General features: G+C 44.8%; 1 protein-coding gene across 1 annotated transcript in view; it reads left to right on the top strand.

Moving 5' to 3' along the window:
• KDM5B (lysine demethylase 5B) overlaps positions 1–16,217 on the top strand; it is a 76,929-nt gene that overhangs the window by 57,836 nt on the left and 2,876 nt on the right. The window contains exons 15-25 of the mRNA XM_067729954.1: positions 1,811–1,992; positions 2,107–2,231; positions 3,114–3,264; positions 3,396–3,510; positions 3,932–4,287; positions 5,522–5,660; positions 7,806–7,985; positions 8,661–8,819; positions 12,334–12,819; positions 14,400–14,511; positions 15,191–15,345. Coding sequence (XP_067586055.1) covers positions 1,811–1,992; positions 2,107–2,231; positions 3,114–3,264; positions 3,396–3,510; positions 3,932–4,287; positions 5,522–5,660; positions 7,806–7,985; positions 8,661–8,819; positions 12,334–12,819; positions 14,400–14,511; positions 15,191–15,345 — 2,160 coding nt within the window. The remainder of the gene's footprint in view (positions 1–1,810; positions 1,993–2,106; positions 2,232–3,113; positions 3,265–3,395; positions 3,511–3,931; positions 4,288–5,521; positions 5,661–7,805; positions 7,986–8,660; positions 8,820–12,333; positions 12,820–14,399; positions 14,512–15,190; positions 15,346–16,217) is intronic.

Genomic DNA, 16,217 nt, shown 5'->3' with positions numbered 1-16,217 from the left:
TTTCCCAGATGTAGAAATTTACAAATTAAAATTGGGTGAACTGGGGCTTCCCTGGTGGCGCAGTGGTTGAGAGTCCGCCTGCCGATGCAAGGGACACAGGTTCGTGCCCTGGTCCGGGAAGATCCCACATGTCGCAGCGGCTGGGCCCGTGAGCCATGGCCACTGAGCCTGCGCATCCGGAGCCTGTGCTCCACAACGGGAGAGGCCCGCGTACTGCAAAAAAAAAAAAAAAAAAAAAAAAATTGGGTGAACTAATATGATTCATTCTCAACCAAAATCCATGGAGTTGATCCTTAATCTTTAAACACAATTTTAGCCATCTGCATCACAAAGTCCTTTTTAACGACTAATTCCAGATTAAAACCAAAATTCTTTTGTTAGGTTTTCCTTACTTTACTGATTAGCAGGAAGTGAAATGGTCAAAAGGTTGAAATACAGAATAAAAGAGTAAAACAAAGGAGCCTTGATGGTTTATAAACTGACTTAATCAGACTCTGGCATTCTCAGAGTTAGATCTGGATCCAGTTCCAGATAAGGAGAGAAAGTGGTACAAGTTTGATTTTTCCATAACAAAAGGTATATCCTAGAAGGGCTAGATGTCAGGTGGTACAAAGTACAGTAGAAACTTCCTGATTCGGGCTTCCCTGGTGGCGCAGTGGTTGAGAGTCCGCCTGCCGATGCAGGGGACAAGGGTTCGTGCCCCGGTCTGGGAGGATCCCACACGCCACGGAGCAGCTGGGCCCGTGAGCCATGGCCGCTGAGCCTGCGCGTCCAGAGCCTGTGCTCCGCAGCGGGAGAGGCCACAACAGTGAGAAGCCCGCGTACTGCAAAAAAAAAAAAAAAAAGAAACTTCCTGGTTCAAGACCTCATTTATCTTGACAGTATCAATTGGGAAATTCCTTGTTACGATTACAGTCTCTGTTGCACAGATTGTCGAACCTTTTCCAAGAACTTTCCATATAAGAGGCTAATAGACCACTCAGCGTCTTCACATTGACAGTTCCTGCACGGTAGTCTTTTTTACCTGCCCCATCTTCTTTCCTTTCATTTATATTTGTTCTTTTTGTGGATTCTCCAGCAACATTACTCTGAAGCCCTGTATAGCATGTTCGCTGTAGTAGAAAGTATATGCATTTCTTTTGCTCTTATCTAGACCCAAAATATGGACAAGGCCAATTTGGAGTAGAATAAACAGCTAATCTCCGTAGTTTTATGGGCCTGTTAATAACTGTTCTCATACTCAGATCAAAATGGCCAAACATAAGGACCTACCGTGTCCAGAAGGGGTTCTCCCTAGATGGGTGAAATAGATTAACTTGCCCACATTTGCTAGGTCCACACACATTTTTTAAAATTTATTTATTTTTGGCTGTGTTGAGTCTTTGTTGCTGTGCGTGGGCTTTTCTCTAGTTGCGGCGAGTGGGGGCTACTCTTCGTTGTGGTGCATGTACTTCTCATTGCGGTGGCTTCTCTTGTTGCGGAGCACGGGCTCTAGGCGCGCGGGCTTCAGTAGTTGTGGCTCGCAGGCTCAGTAGTTGTGGCTCCCAGACTTAGTTGCTCCGCGGCATGTGGCATCTTCCCGGACCAGGGACGAACCCATGTCCCCTGCATTGGCGGGCGGATTCTTAACCACTGCGCCACCAGGGAATTCCCCCACACATTTTTAATCACGCACTCTCTACTTTCTACTTTGGTAAGGCTCTTTTTTTTTTTTTTTTTTTAATTTAAGCGCAACTATTACATGTTTGTCTTGGGGGCTGATGGATTGTATTATCCTTTGGAGATCTCTAAAGTACACACTTTATTCTAGGGAGTAATTGATTCAGAAAGAATGGATTTTGAGCTGTTGCCAGATGATGAGCGTCAGTGTGTAAAATGCAAAACCACATGCTTCATGTCTGCCATCTCCTGTTCTTGTAAACCTGGCCTGCTTGTTTGCCTGCATCATGTAAAGGAATTATGTTCCTGTCCTTCTTATAAATATAAACTGCGGTGAGTAGGAAGAATGATTTTTTTTCTATGGAAAACACTAAATCCTTAGTGTAAAACATCTGATTTCCTCCAAACCCCCATATCTCAGAGCTAAGCCTGCTATTCTGTTTCCAGGTATAGATACACTCTGGATGATCTCTACCCCATGATGAATGCACTGAAGCTTCGAGCAGAATCTTACAACGAATGGGCCTTGAATGTGAACGAAGCTTTGGAGGCGAAGATTAATAAGAAGAAAAGTATGTGGTATATAGAAAGTGTGACTTAGTGATTGGCAAATTGGGACTGATTGTAACATAGCCAACTTAAAGTTATCAGCAAATGGATTACTTGAAGCAGCCTGACTTAGCCCATCTGTCCAGCCAGGTTTGGACATTTAGCAGAGGTTTTAAAGCCAAGAGTGAATGAGGCATATGTCCTTACATCAAAGTGAAGTCTTGATATATGAGTTTTGCAGGATCGTGTATTTAACAAATATCGTATTGTTACCAAATAACCTTTACACCTCTTTGTCTCAGAAATAAAAGTATTTCACATTTTATATGGACCTTTAGAAAAGGTTTTTGTTTGTTTTGCTTGTTTTTGAACTAGATCTCAGGACAAAGACAGCATATCATTAAATTAAGAGTCTGTGAAATGCTGGTTTATTACTTCTTAGTTCTAGTCAAAGTCTCTGTCTCTTGTTATTACATTTGAAAGTTACTGCTTCCCTTCAAAGCGTTTTCATTTGCTTTCCTTTCTGTCGCTCAGCAGGTGACTCTTCCCTCTCCTGTTTAGGGGTGGGTGCAGGTCACTGTCTCTGAGCCCACCAGTTCCCTGCCAGGTGCAGAGTAAAATGCAGGAGGAAAAGGTGGTTCCAGCCACAAGAAGAATTGCATTTGCTCTGTTTTGACAAGGCAGGGGTTCTTTGTTTCTTAAACATTTTCACATTGAAGGGCAGCTCTAGGCACTTTTTAAAGTATTCCACTCTCAGCCAAAAAAAAAGAATAAATTTATTAGAGGTAAAGCATTGCAAATATCCATAGGTAAGAACTGATCAAATCGAACCTCCCCCTCTATATTTCATACCAGTATTTCATACATAATGATCACAGAAAAGGTGATCTTTTCTTTATTCCTAGGCCTCGTCAGCTTTAAGGCTTTGATTGAGGAATCTGAGATGAAGAAATTCCCGGACAACGATCTTTTACGTCACCTCCGCTTAGTGACACAGGACGCGGAGAAATGTGCCTCTGTCGCCCAGCAGCTGCTTAACGGCAAGAGGCAGACGAGGTGGGCACTGTGCACGCCCTGGCTTGGGCTCTTTGGCAGCCTGTTGTGGCTGGTTTTACCCATGACATTGGAGTCTGGGGCTGGTGGGGAACCTGCTCTCATACAGTCTCCTTGGGCCTTTGTCTGTCTAGGTATCGATCTGGTGGAGGGAAATCCCACAATCAGTTGACAGTGAATGAGCTCCGACAGTTCGTGAGCCAGCTGCACGCCCTGCCCTGTGTCCTCAGTCAGACGCCACTGCTGAAGGTACCTGGATGGGGAGGTGGGGGTGCCCGCCTTCCTGTGTTTTGTACACAAGCCCAGGTCACATGATCAAGTTGTCTTCCCCTGTGGTTAATTTGTACATTTATTTGCAAATGCTTTTAGTAACCCGTTGAGTGGTACGTGTATATAAAGAGATTGTAACAGGACTGCAGAGGAGAGAGAAGGTTGGAAATTTTTACCTTTCACAGTGACCACCAGCTACTATAGTTGGTACAAGTCTCTCTTAGAGTCACTTGTGTAACTGTCAGTTGGCTTATGTATTCATTACCTTGTTTACCTGTATTGTTGCTAGAATCAAGTGAAATGGCAGAGGGTCATGTTGAACATGCACTGAAGATTCTGAGTTTTCAAGAAGCCAGTTACTGAAAATATTGTTTTGATGCAACAATCTGTGTTTTTTAAGGATCTCTTGAATCGTGTAGAAGATTTCCAACAGCATAGCCAGAAATTGCTCTCTGAAGAGATGCCCAGTGCCGCTGAGCTGCAAGACTTGCTAGACGTCAGCTTTGAATTTGATGTTGAGCTTCCCCAGCTTGCTGAGATGCGTGTCCGGCTGGAGCAGGCCCATTGGCTGGAGGAGGTGCAGCAGGCTTGCCTAGACCCCAGCTCCCTCACCTTAGATGATATGAGACGTCTCATAGACCTGGGGGTGGGTCTGGCCCCATATTCAGCTGTGGAGAAGGCTATGGCACGGCTTCAAGAACTGCTCACGGTATCAGAGCACTGGGATGACAAAGCCAGGAGTCTCCTCAAGGCCAGGTAAACAAGCACGCCCATGCCTCTGCCCGGGGAAGGCTGGCACTGCGTCCGTCGGGGAGCACGGAGCATGGGGAGTAGGGCGGCACGTGGGCACAGTAACTGAGCTGTGTGTGCAGAAATAGCTGAGCTGTTCGGAGCTGCTTTGGAGCTTGGGCAAAAGAATATCAATTTCTTTCCTTGCGTAACCGATTGTGAAATGAATGGTTCAAATGGAAATACCTTTTCTAGAGTTGGTTTAATGAAATTTCCCTGGACCTCGAGGATAACATCTTTGCGAGAAGAAAGCATTTACAAATAAGTGGAACTGTTTAAACCCACAGTTAATGAAAAAGATCCCAAGGAGTCTTAAAGAGAAACATCTGAGAGTCAGTGTGCACTGTCTTTAAGATGAAAATGGTGCCGTAATTCTCCACATTAGTGCTGTTGCTTTGTGACCTTATCTATACGCGAGAGATGGGTTGGATTCAAGCTAACCATCTGAGGGGAGAAGATGATTCCCTCCCTATTCTTGCTTTCTGTCTGACAGATCTTTACTATTCCAACTGACAAGATAAAGTACAAGAAATACCTAGGTTCCAGACATTATTTTGTAATCCTAAAATAGTGGTCATTGAGCAGAGAGTACAAAAGTTTTGGGTTCTGTGCTTTTGGTATGTTGATATCCTGGAGATTTTTCATTTTCTTAGTGAAGCTGTGTGAGTCTTGATAGCGTATCTAGTTTAACATAACGTAAATTATTCCTAAGTTATCTTTTGCAAGTGGAAGTTTATGGTTATTCCAATGTCAAATCAGAAATAAGTAGAACTTAAATGCTTCACTGAGTTATTTGCTATTCTGAATTTCCTTTGAAGTGATTTTTCTTTTTTGTGGCAAGCGGGGGCTATTCTTCGTTGAGGTGTGCGGGCTTCTCATTGCAGTGGCTTCTCTTGTTGCAAAGCATGGGCTCTAGGCGCACGAGCTTCCGTAGCTGTGGCGTGCAGTCTCAGTAGTTGTGGCTCACAGGCTCTAGAGCACAGGCTCAGTAGTTGTGGCGCAGGAGCTTTGTTGCTCCGCAGCATGTGGGATCTTCCTAGACCAGGGCTCGAACCCATGTCCCCTGCATTGGCAGGTGGATTCTTAACCACTGTGCCACCAGGGAAGTCCCTGAAGTGATTTTCCTATTTTCTCTGGTAAGTAAACCACGAGAAAAGTGAGCCACAGTGTAAAAGCTGAGTAGTGTCATTTGCTTTTGTAGGCCTCGGCATTCATTGAACAGCCTTGCTACGGTGGTTAAGGAGATCGAGGAGATCCCCGCGTACCTGCCCAATGGTGCGGCTCTGAAAGACTCTGTGCAGAGAGCCAGAGACTGGCTTCAGGACGTAGAGGCCCTGCAGGTAGGTTTACAAAACGTCCCGTGTGTGTAAGTGCATCTGTAAAGAGCAGTAATGTAAACACTTGCAAAGGGGAATATGTTGGATCTCACTACACAGGTTCAGTGTTTGGGTTGGCCGGATTACTGATTCTCTTCAACCTTGTGTAGATGCACTTAACCCACCCCATCTACTGTCCTGACTAGTTGACTCAGTATTTAAAGCTTAGGTAATTTAACCAACCTTTTCTGGGAGCTTGGGACCCTCCCATAACAGACTTAATTACTTGGTTGGGGTTGAAGAAAAAGAGCTAAAAATGAAGTTGTGGGAGAAACACAGTTTCTAACGTCTGACAAGTACAGCTATCTCTTGCTGGCTTGCCAACTACTTGGAGTTTACATAATGAAGAGTAGCAGATTCAGTGAGTCTTGATACATGATTACATGGCCAAACTAGGCCCTCAGGCCCAGGACTTTCACCGAGTAATGACTTAAATGTGCTCCATACCTACAAAAGCAGTGAGATGAGCACGTTCTAAAGTAACTGTCCAAAGTAATCAGCACTGAGTGTCTGTGCCCCTGTGCTAGATGTTGTACTTGCTAAGACTTACTTATAAGTTAAAATAGAAAATTAAATTCACTTGTAACATTATTAAGGTATAGACAGAATATATTCTATGTTCTTCCCAGTTTTCAGCTGGATAACTTCATTTGAAAAGTGGTTGGTGGGAGTGTCTTCCTTTTTCTAACGATCATAAACCAGTGGGTCTTACGGGCCTATTGAGAAAAAAGATCTTGGAATTATTTAATGGGATAGGTTTTTAAAATTTTAATTTATATTGTTCTTGAGGCTCAAATTCTGTTTTGTTGAAGCCATCAGATTCTAGGAATAAAATACCATCTGGTCTTCTGAATATCTATGTAATTTTAAGTGGTGCTAATTAACCAATTGCTAATGAGAAATGCCAAACAGGACAGTTTTAGCCACGTGTTTTCAACAAAACATCTGGACATCTATTCTTGTTAATAGGGAAGAGAAGATACATTGTTTGATAAATATTACATAATTAAGGGGTGACCCCAGCCCGCCAAAGAAAAAACCAAGGAAAGTGTTTGCTGTGTACATAAACTTCCCCAGTGAGGTTTTTGATGCAGGCTCTTGTCTGTGGTTGTTGGAACTGTAGCGGGTACAGTCACGGTCCCCCCTTGCACTCATGGTTGCTGGCAGCCAGAAGGTGAGGTCATGACGACGAGGAGAGGTGAGCATATGAAATCAGAAGCAAGGACACATGTCTGCGTGGGTTTGCTCCCTTCATGTGCTGTAATGTATGCACTACTTAGTACGGTGTTTGCAACAATGTCCATAAGGACGAAAAGCAAGTTTTGCTCCATTCCTGAAATAATAGCCTGGTCTTTCCTTGCGTCATATATTTAAGGACTAGTAGAGAGGTGTGACCAACAACAAGGAACCTCTTCGTGTTTAGTGGATTATTTATTTTAAAAGGTCATCCAGTATTCTGCTGTTCACTTAGGGAGTACTCCATATGTTTCTAAATGGAATACCATAGGCATAGCATATAATTTGTGAGTCACCTTTTTACGCATCCAGCAGAATACCTATGCCCTTACAGTTTCAATCCTGTGAGAATAAATAGAAGGCCCCCAGGTGATTCTTAATGAATAATAAAGTTGGAGAGCCAGTGGGCTTTCACAACTCATTTTTTGTTTCCTCAATAATCTATACTGAGTTACTGTAATTCATCATTGGTGAGTGAATTGGAGTAAAATATTTGTTTTGTTGCTTTTCTTTCTCTAAGTCAGTATGGAAATCCTTTGAGTTATTACAAATTTACATTTCTGTTGAATTTTTTTCACACCATCCATAGGGACCAAAATGACAAGTGAATTGACAAGGGCATAAACAGTCTGAACAAAGGGAGCACAGTATATGCCAGGTCCAAAGTTGTATCCATGGGCCCAGCACAAAGTAGGTTCTTCCTTGTCGAGTGGAAGAACCCACACTGCTCCACCTCCACCACCATCGGTCAGCTGGCAGGTTTTGTCAGCACCCGTCCGTGAATTTAATATGTTGAAATCATGGGGTAGGCCCGGTCCGACTGGTACTTTTCCCACTTACATAGAAGTAATTTTTTTCGCCTTGATTTATTAGGCTGGAGGACGTGTGCCAGTGTTAGACACACTGATAGAACTTGTTACACGAGGACGATCTATCCCGGTGCATCTGAATTCTTTACCGAGACTGGAGTCACTAGTAGCTGAGGTTCACGTTTGGAAAGAATGTGCTGCTAATACATTCCTGACTGAGAATTCGTCCTATTCTCTCTTGGAGGTAAGTTTGCAGTTAGCCCACCTACAAGACCTTGGGTCCCCTAGCCTGGCAAAACATGTAGTCCCTCACACACAGAGGTGGCATCACTGACTGATCTATGCTCTAGGAGTTACTTTTCTCAGTGGAGCCAGGGAGATTCTTCTAAGTTTCTACTGAAACTTTCAATTGAAACTTAGAAGAATCTTAAAATGTTTTCTGCATATGTTTAGGGATAGCATTCACTGTCTAAGGAAGAAATTTTCCTCCTTGAAGTTCCTCAGTTTGTTGAAATTGGACGTTTAACCTTGGCCATGCTTCACCACTTGCTTTTAACAAGCTCAATAAAAGATCTCATCCACCTCTCAAAGTACTATAGTTGCACTTCTTGTGTTTTTTTGTAAGCTGATGCTGGTCACACATTATGACTGGGATCATTCTGTATCACATTTTTTTACTTACTGTTTGATTGAATCTGGAATCAAAGTCTGTCTTTTTGTGAGATTTCCTTCTTTCTTTCCTCCCTCTCTTCCTTTCTTCCTTCCTTTGTAGAAGAGAGTTTCTGGCTTCAGGGAGGCATGTTACACAGAAAATACTAAGAAACTCACATCCTTCCCACTCCTTAGGCTTTTATTTGGTGACTTACTAATGCTTCATCTGAAATCCATTTTACCAGCGGTGGTGCTTTGTCCACATTAGGTGCTGTGTCCTCGATGTGATATTGGCCTTTTGGGATTGAAGAGGAAGCAGAGAAAGTTAAAGGAGCCCTTGCCAAGTGGCAAGAAGAGAAGCCCCAGAGTAGAGAGTCTGAGTGACCTGGAGAGAGCTCTGACTGAAAGCAGAGAGACTGCTTCAGCTGTACGTACTGGGGTTTTTCCTCCTCTTTTCTCCATGGGGGAGGATAATTTCTAACTCTTCTCTTACTTACTGGTCATATTGGGAAGGCAAGTAGAAGAATAACTTTAAAAGTACTCTGTTTTACCAAAACGACTTTGGGAGAATTGTCATTTGTAAAAGTTTTGAATGGAAGGTGCATAGTGGTGCAGAGGATTCAGGGAAGGCCTCCCAGATTCAGAAATAGTCTTTCCAGTGCCCAAGGCTTGGTCCAGGGATGCAGACTCAGGACACCCAGGCTAACGAATATGTGAACTGCAATGCCAACTTACTAGTTTACAACAAGAAATACACCTAAAAGAGTACTGGATACTTGAGTCTGACCTGCATTTAGCATAAGCCCTGTTGATTCAAAGATTGTATCATCTTCAGGAAGGTGAAGCAGTATCTAGCTAATGTTTAGTGAGCAGAGTATCAGAACAGAAGAAGATAGCTATGTGATCTGGATGCTTTTTGAAAATTAAAAAAAAATTTTTTTTTTAATTGAGCTATAGTTGACCTGTAATATTATATTAGTTTCAGGTGTATAGTACAATGGTTCAGTACATGTATATATTGCAGAATGAGCACTGTAAATCTAGTTAATATCCATCACTACACATGGTTGCAGTTTTTTTTTCTTGTGATGAGAAGTTTTAAGATCTACTCTCTTGGCAACTTTCAAATATATAACATAGTATTAATGACTATAGTCATACCATGCTGTACATCACATCCTCAGGACTTATTTTGACCTTTTGATCCTCTTCACCCATCTCCCCCACCAGTTGCCTTTGGCAACTGCCAATCTGCTCTCTGTATCTGTGGGGTTGTTTTTGTTTTGTTTTGTTTTGTTTTTGTAGATTCCACATATAAGTGAGATCATGCAGTACTTGTCTTTCTCTGACTTATTTCACTTAGCATGATGGTCTCAGAGTTCATGTTCTTGCAAATGGCAGGATTTTCTTCTTTTCTGTGGCTGATAATATTCCATTGTATATACATACCACATTTTCTTTATCCATTCATCCATCAGTGGACATGTAGGTTGTTTCCATATCTTGGCTATTGTGAATAATGCTGCACTGGACATGGGGGTACAGATAATCTTTTCAAGTTAGTGTTTTTGTTGCCTTTAGATGTATACCCAGAAGTGGAATTGCTGGGTCATATGGTAGTTCTATTTTTAGTTTTTAAGGACCCTCCATACTGTTTTCCACAGTGGCTGCGCCAGTTTACATTCTCACCAATGGTGCACGAGGGTTCCCTTGTTTCCACATCCTGACCAACACTTGTTATTTCTTGTCTTGTTGATGACAGTCATTTTAACAGGTGTGAGGTGATAATCTCAGTGTGGTTTTGATTTGCATATCCCTGATGATTAGTGATGTTGAGCATCTTATCACATACCTGTTGTCCATCTGTATATCTGCTTTGGAAAAATGTCTACTGGATCCTCTGCCCATTTTAATTGGATTTTTGTTTTTAGTAGTGGTGATGCTGTCTTGTTTGTTCTATTGAGATGTATGAGTTCTTCATTGATTTGGGGTATTGACCCCTATCAAATTATAATTTGCCAATATTTTCTGCCATTCTGTAAGTTGTCTTTTCATTTTGCTGATGATTTCCTTCCCTGTGCAGAAGCTTTTTGGTTTGATGAAGTCAGACTTTCAGGATGGTTTTGAAGGCACAAAGCATTGTCCATCCCAGAGCAGGAACATAGCTGCTACTGGGCCTGGGCTCGTCCTTGGTCCAGGCACCTTCTTTGTGGTCTGATCCTTCGTAGCTGCCTGACCTCTCTTGTGATTGACATGGGATTGCCCTGATGTGTTTGTGTATTTTGACACAGACTTTCTTTGGCATGTTTGTCCCTTACTTCAGGCTCTAATCAGATGCGGCTGCCTGAGCATAATTCTGGTGTTTTCAAGGTGCTACTTTCCACTGTTATGTGGTTCGTTTTTGTAAAGACACTGTCTTGATCTTTGCTTGTCTGGTCTTGCTGATCTAGTCTGTGAACCTCTGTACATTACCTGTTGATCACTTTGTGATCACATAACCCGTATATGCCGCCTGTACATTGTTTTTAGCTAGAAAAATAAGTAGGTTTCTTAAATATACCAAAGGTTTGTTAGGTGGTTTACTTCTAGATCTGTTTCTTCCCTAATCCATCATTCATACATTTTCTTCTCTCATCCAGAAGAGTCGATCTGGCCTTAGGACTCAGCTTCCTCTTCTGGTGAATCGGGATGGATCTGGTGGTGGCTGGATCCGATCATCGAGAATGGTTTAACTATGACAAATTAACGTTTTAAGGACTTGCTTATAGGAATAGACTTGGGAAGGGAATGGTTCCTGCAGCCTGTAGTTTTTATTTCTAAAGGGGAAGGCTCAGTTTTAAAGGCCTATGTTTACCCCCTGTTGCTCTGTATTTCTCCTTCAGTGAAGTATTAGGATTTTGGTGGTCCAGCCTTCCGCTGTGGAAGATGGATGTGTTAAGTTCGAGGGGGTAGTGACTAACTCTGACATAGCTAGTGATTTGAATTGGTCACCCTTAGGCAGCTTTTACTTCATGGTGCGAGGTGAATAAGTCTGTAATGCCTGGACTGGTTTATGTAGTGGGCGCCTGGTCTGTTCACGTAGAAGTCCCTTGTATGGGCAGCTTGCACGTACTGGTCAGAAACATGTTCAGTGTCACTTCAGCTTTTTGTTGTGAAGCTGATTATGTTTGTGTTTTCAAGTCGCTTATACAGATAAACTGAACTCAGAACTTTGCTGAGACATGGCTCTCGTTTTAACAGAGAGAAAAGACTTTATAATGAGTATACTTGCCACTTTCTGCAGAAAAGCAGCTTGCTTTTATCTCTGCCCTAGTGATCTTACAGCGTGTGAGTGTGTGTGTGTGCATGTGTGTAAGGGAAGTCTGGTGAAGTGGTTCTGTTTCTTTCGTGAGGGACCCAGCTTCACCACACACAGTTCCGGTGTCCAGCACACATGTAAGGTGTAATGTTAAAGGCAGTAAGAGACACAGGTTACTACGGCTGTTTAACAGACTTTCTCATCTAAAGTGCCTTTCTGGAAGAACTCAAAAGCTACTGGAACTGAAAACAAATCGAAAACCTCAGAAATTAGTACACCCAGACTGTGAAAAGCCTGTATCTTTCAAGAGAGGTACATTTTCTAAGAGAGAAATGTGTGAAGAATTTGGACTTGGAAGAATGGTGTGTGTTAGGTAGCTGCTCACACTGAGGGTTTGCTGGGTGCCAGTCAGAGCGTCTGTCACACAGCCCGTGTCATCGTCGTGGCGGCCCTGTGAGGTGGGCACTGTTACCGACTCTATACGTGTGGAAATTTAGCCACAGTGGGATGTTGTTGCCCACCTGACTTAGTGAGGCAGGCAGAGTCTACTCTGGAGCCCGGTGTTCTTAGCCACCAGGACCCTAGTTTTAGGAGAAGGCTGAGTTCTCTGTGACATTGTCCCTGATTGTTTTCTCCTTTCTAGATGGCAACGCTTGGGGAAGCCCGCTTACGAGAAATGGAAGCCTTGCAGTCTCTCAGACAAGCCAATGAGGGGAAATTGCTGTCGCCAGTCCAGGATGTGGAGATGAAGGTCTGCCTGTGTCAGAAGGCCCCAGCTGCCCCCATGATCCAGTGTGAACTCTGCAGGGATGCTTTCCACACCGGCTGTGTGGCAGTACCCAGTATTGCGCAGGGCCCCCGGATCTGGCTGTGTCCCCATTGTCGGAGGTCAGAGAAACCTCCATTAGAGAAAATTCTGCCCCTGCTGGCCTCCCTCCAGCGTATCCGAGTTCGCCTTCCCGAGGGAGATGCGCTGCGGTATATGATTGAAAGAACCGTGAACTGGCAGCACAGAGCCCGACAGCTGCTCTCGTCAGGTAACCTCCAGCCCACGCAGGAGCGGACGGGCTCAGGACTGTTATGTGGCAGACGGCAGGCCGCCGCAGGACAGGCGCCAGAGACAAGCAAGGTGAGCCGCAACGCTCCTTCGCTGGTTATCGGACTCAGCTCTGTGCCTTCTTCCGGAGCCGGTAGCTCTGGTGGTGCCGCCGGTACCAGCGCCCGCTTTACCTTCGAGGGTTGCGCGCACCTGCCGCGTTGCCTCAGTTCCCTCTGCTCCCGATAGCCGGGCACGCGTCCTGTGGAGCAGATTTCACCTCTTCGTATGCGCATGGGATTTTTCCATTGATGTGTGGGAACCAGATGTGTTTCTTTGTTTTTGTTTTCGTCTTTTTTTGCGGTACACGGGCCTCTCGCTGTTGTGGCCTCTCCCGTTGCGGAGCACAGGCTCCGGACGCGCAGGCTCAGCAGCCATGGCTCACGGGCCCAGCCGTTCTGCGGCATGTGGGATCTTCCCGGACCAGGGCACGAACCTGCGTCCCCTGCATCTGCAGGCGGACTCTCAACCACTGCGCCACCAGGGAAGCCCCAGATGTATTTTTAATATACGTGTATTTTAAAATTCTTTGCTTGGCTGTTTTTTTCCTGCTTCCTCTCGTGTAAGTCACCGAGGAGAAAGGGAAAGTGCCTCCTCCTGTCTCTGGTTGCCTTTTGAGGAAGAAGAGCTTTTGATGTGTCTTGAGTGTTAGTAAGTTGCTTCAGAGCAGAGGCGGTGGGTTTCATACCATCTGTGGTCTTTCTGCCAAAGCCAGATTCCCCTGAGTGTCACTGGGACGGCCGGGCTTCTGTCTTCTTCCGTGGGAGACAAGGAGTGCAGCCAGGCAGGCAGTACTCAGGCCTCTCATAATGTTAACCTGGTGACTTCCAAGTCTGGCAGATTCTCTTGCAGATACTACGCGTCCCTTGTGCTGCACCAGCAGAGATGTGTGAAGTGTAGGAGTTGAAGGTCATACAGATTAGGGACAAGGACAGAAGATTGGTCTCTGTTGTATTTGTTTCCTTGTCTTTTTAAGTTCTCCCCAGGCTTCTGAAATACAGTGCCTGGCACTTAGCAAACGATGTGTTACATTTCTGTCTCATAGTTGAGTTGTGGGTATTTGGGCAGCCTACGCTGGAGACATTTGTGTTCCTTACACACGATGTGCTAGGAGTTCACCTATGTTAATAAAAGGGAAAGGCACAGCTGTTATTTACTTAGTAATTTGTGGTCAAAGGACTGTTTCTCCCAGCTCCTCTCATAAGCTCTGGTGAAGGTGGTGACGTGGGTGTGAATGCTTTCTGGCAGTTCCTCAGTTGGTTTACCCAGAGCGGGTACATGTCTGTGTCAGTCGGGTTATAATCTTCAGAAGGAGGATTACCTAGAGATTAAAAGGCTGTGTGATCTGTTGCCACGCAGAGAAAATGACTTATTTCCCAGTGGTGCTCTTCACCTTTGCAGTCAGTCCAGGTACAACCAGGAAGACCAAAGGCTTGGTGGATATGAGTTGGTTTGGCCAAATCTGAGATGCCAGGAGACTTCTTTCAGTTTGGGAAAATCAAACCTTTCTCTTTGCTGGTTGCTGCCTGATAACCCAAGCTACTTCTCTTGGGGTGGTGGGAGTGGCTTCAGCCCTGGAGAAGCCTCACTGTGCGATGTTCTCCTTCCGCCAGCTATCTCAGCCTCCTGCCTCCACATCCTTCTCCTTGCCCGGTGCCTGGGACGGCAGAACCTCATATTTACGCTCTCCCTTCTCTGCTGGACGGAGCTGTATCCCCCTCCATGGTCTGTATTTATTATTATCATCACCATTATTATTGTTATGATTTTGAGGGCTGAAGAGTAAAAAGTGATGGTGCAGTAGGTTTTTGTTGCAGATAAACTAGGAACCATTAAAAAGGATTTTATCCTCATATGTAGGATATGGATTACTATGTATTTGCAAGGTAGGAGAAGAATCGTAGTTAAAGGCTCATAAATGCAAAAGAAACAGAAAGGAAGTCTTTATATCCGTTGCTTTCAGGGATGAAAGGGTTCGTCCCATGCCAACTGATAATTAAACACCAAGCATCTTGGTCATCAGATGCTAAGCCATGGGTTCCCTTGTTGCTTCATTACTTAGGAGACTTGAGGGGGCTCTAGAGACCCTGCCTCCTTCCTCCTGTCCTTCCCTGAGGGCAACTCTCCCCCATGAGTTGTGCCTGGAACCTTGGGCCCACTCAGAGTGCCCAGGCCCTGGCTCTTCTGTGCTTCTGTGAAAGCAGAGGTATCTCTCTCCTGCATCAGCGGGAGTCCTCCTAGTCACTGATGGACTTAACACAGTCCAGTTTGGGCCTGCTATGCTGTGGCTCTGGGCCTGTGGAGTGAACCTCACTTGAAGGGAAAGGGTGGTAATGGGAGCGGTGGTCTTCCTCCACTCATGTCTCAGGTGGATGTCACCGTGATCTGGTCTTGTCTCCGACAGGTCTAAGCCCAGAAGTGAGTGAGCTGTTGATGGAGGCCCAGCTGCTCCAGGTGTCCCTTCCTGAAATTCAGGAGCTCTACCAGATGCTACTCGCAAAGCCCAGCCCCGCGCAGCAAGCTGACCGCAGCTCTCCAGTGAGACCCAGCAGTGAGAAGGTGGGCGTCGGGGTCTAGGCGGCAGCGTGCTTCGGAGTGTCATCATCCTTCAATAGCTCGGGGACGAGATGCTGTCTTTGGTCCAGGAAAGGATGCAGACCACCTGCCCCACAGCCCTGCTCCAACGGCTGTCACTGAGCACTTTGGGCTCACAACCTGGATTTTGATGCTGGTTTTTAAGCCACTGTGTGAAATTGTGTTTTCTTTTTAGCAAGGTGTGCTTCTCATCATTTCCATGTGATAATAGCTAGAAGCAGGATTATTTTTCTTCAGTAAGAGAATTACTGTAGAGATGAAAATGTAATTATAGCTGGAAAGGCCTTTGGGATAAAGCCTTCATTCTTGGAGTCAACATGTAACAAATGCTTTAACTCTTCTAAACCAAACCCAGCAGCTGGTGTGAGGACCAGGTGACTAGACCAAGGGTACCCTTTTTTTGTTTGTTTGTTTTTTGGGTATTTTTTGGCCACACCACACGGCATACGGAATCTTTAGTTCTCTGACTAGGGATTGAACCCATGCCCCCTGCAGTGGAAGCAAGGAGTCTTAACCACTGGACCGCCAGGGAAGTCCCAAGGGTGCCCGTTTTGAGTGCTGACGTACTTGAAGGGGATAACTAATAATGTCCTGTTTCTCAGCAGCGTAAGATGCTGCTGCTGCTGCTTCCTGTGAGTGAACTTGCTGACCTGTAACATTTAATGCCCCTGAGAATGTAGTCAGATAGGGAGGAATCTCACTGAAAACAGCATGAGGGCAGACGCTGGCATTTAGGATTTGTTTTTCATTATGACACCAAATAGCGTAGCACTGTTATCAGTTGTGTTCAGTTAATGCACCTTCCTCCTATAAGGGGTGGAGATGTGCATAAAGAA

This window comes from Pseudorca crassidens, chromosome 2 (assembly GCF_039906515.1).
Source record: "Pseudorca crassidens isolate mPseCra1 chromosome 2, mPseCra1.hap1, whole genome shotgun sequence".
Classification (NCBI taxonomy): domain Eukaryota; kingdom Metazoa; phylum Chordata; class Mammalia; order Artiodactyla; family Delphinidae; genus Pseudorca; species Pseudorca crassidens.
The sequence above is the reverse complement of the archived record's forward strand: the minus strand, read 5'-3'. Positions and strand labels throughout refer to the sequence as shown.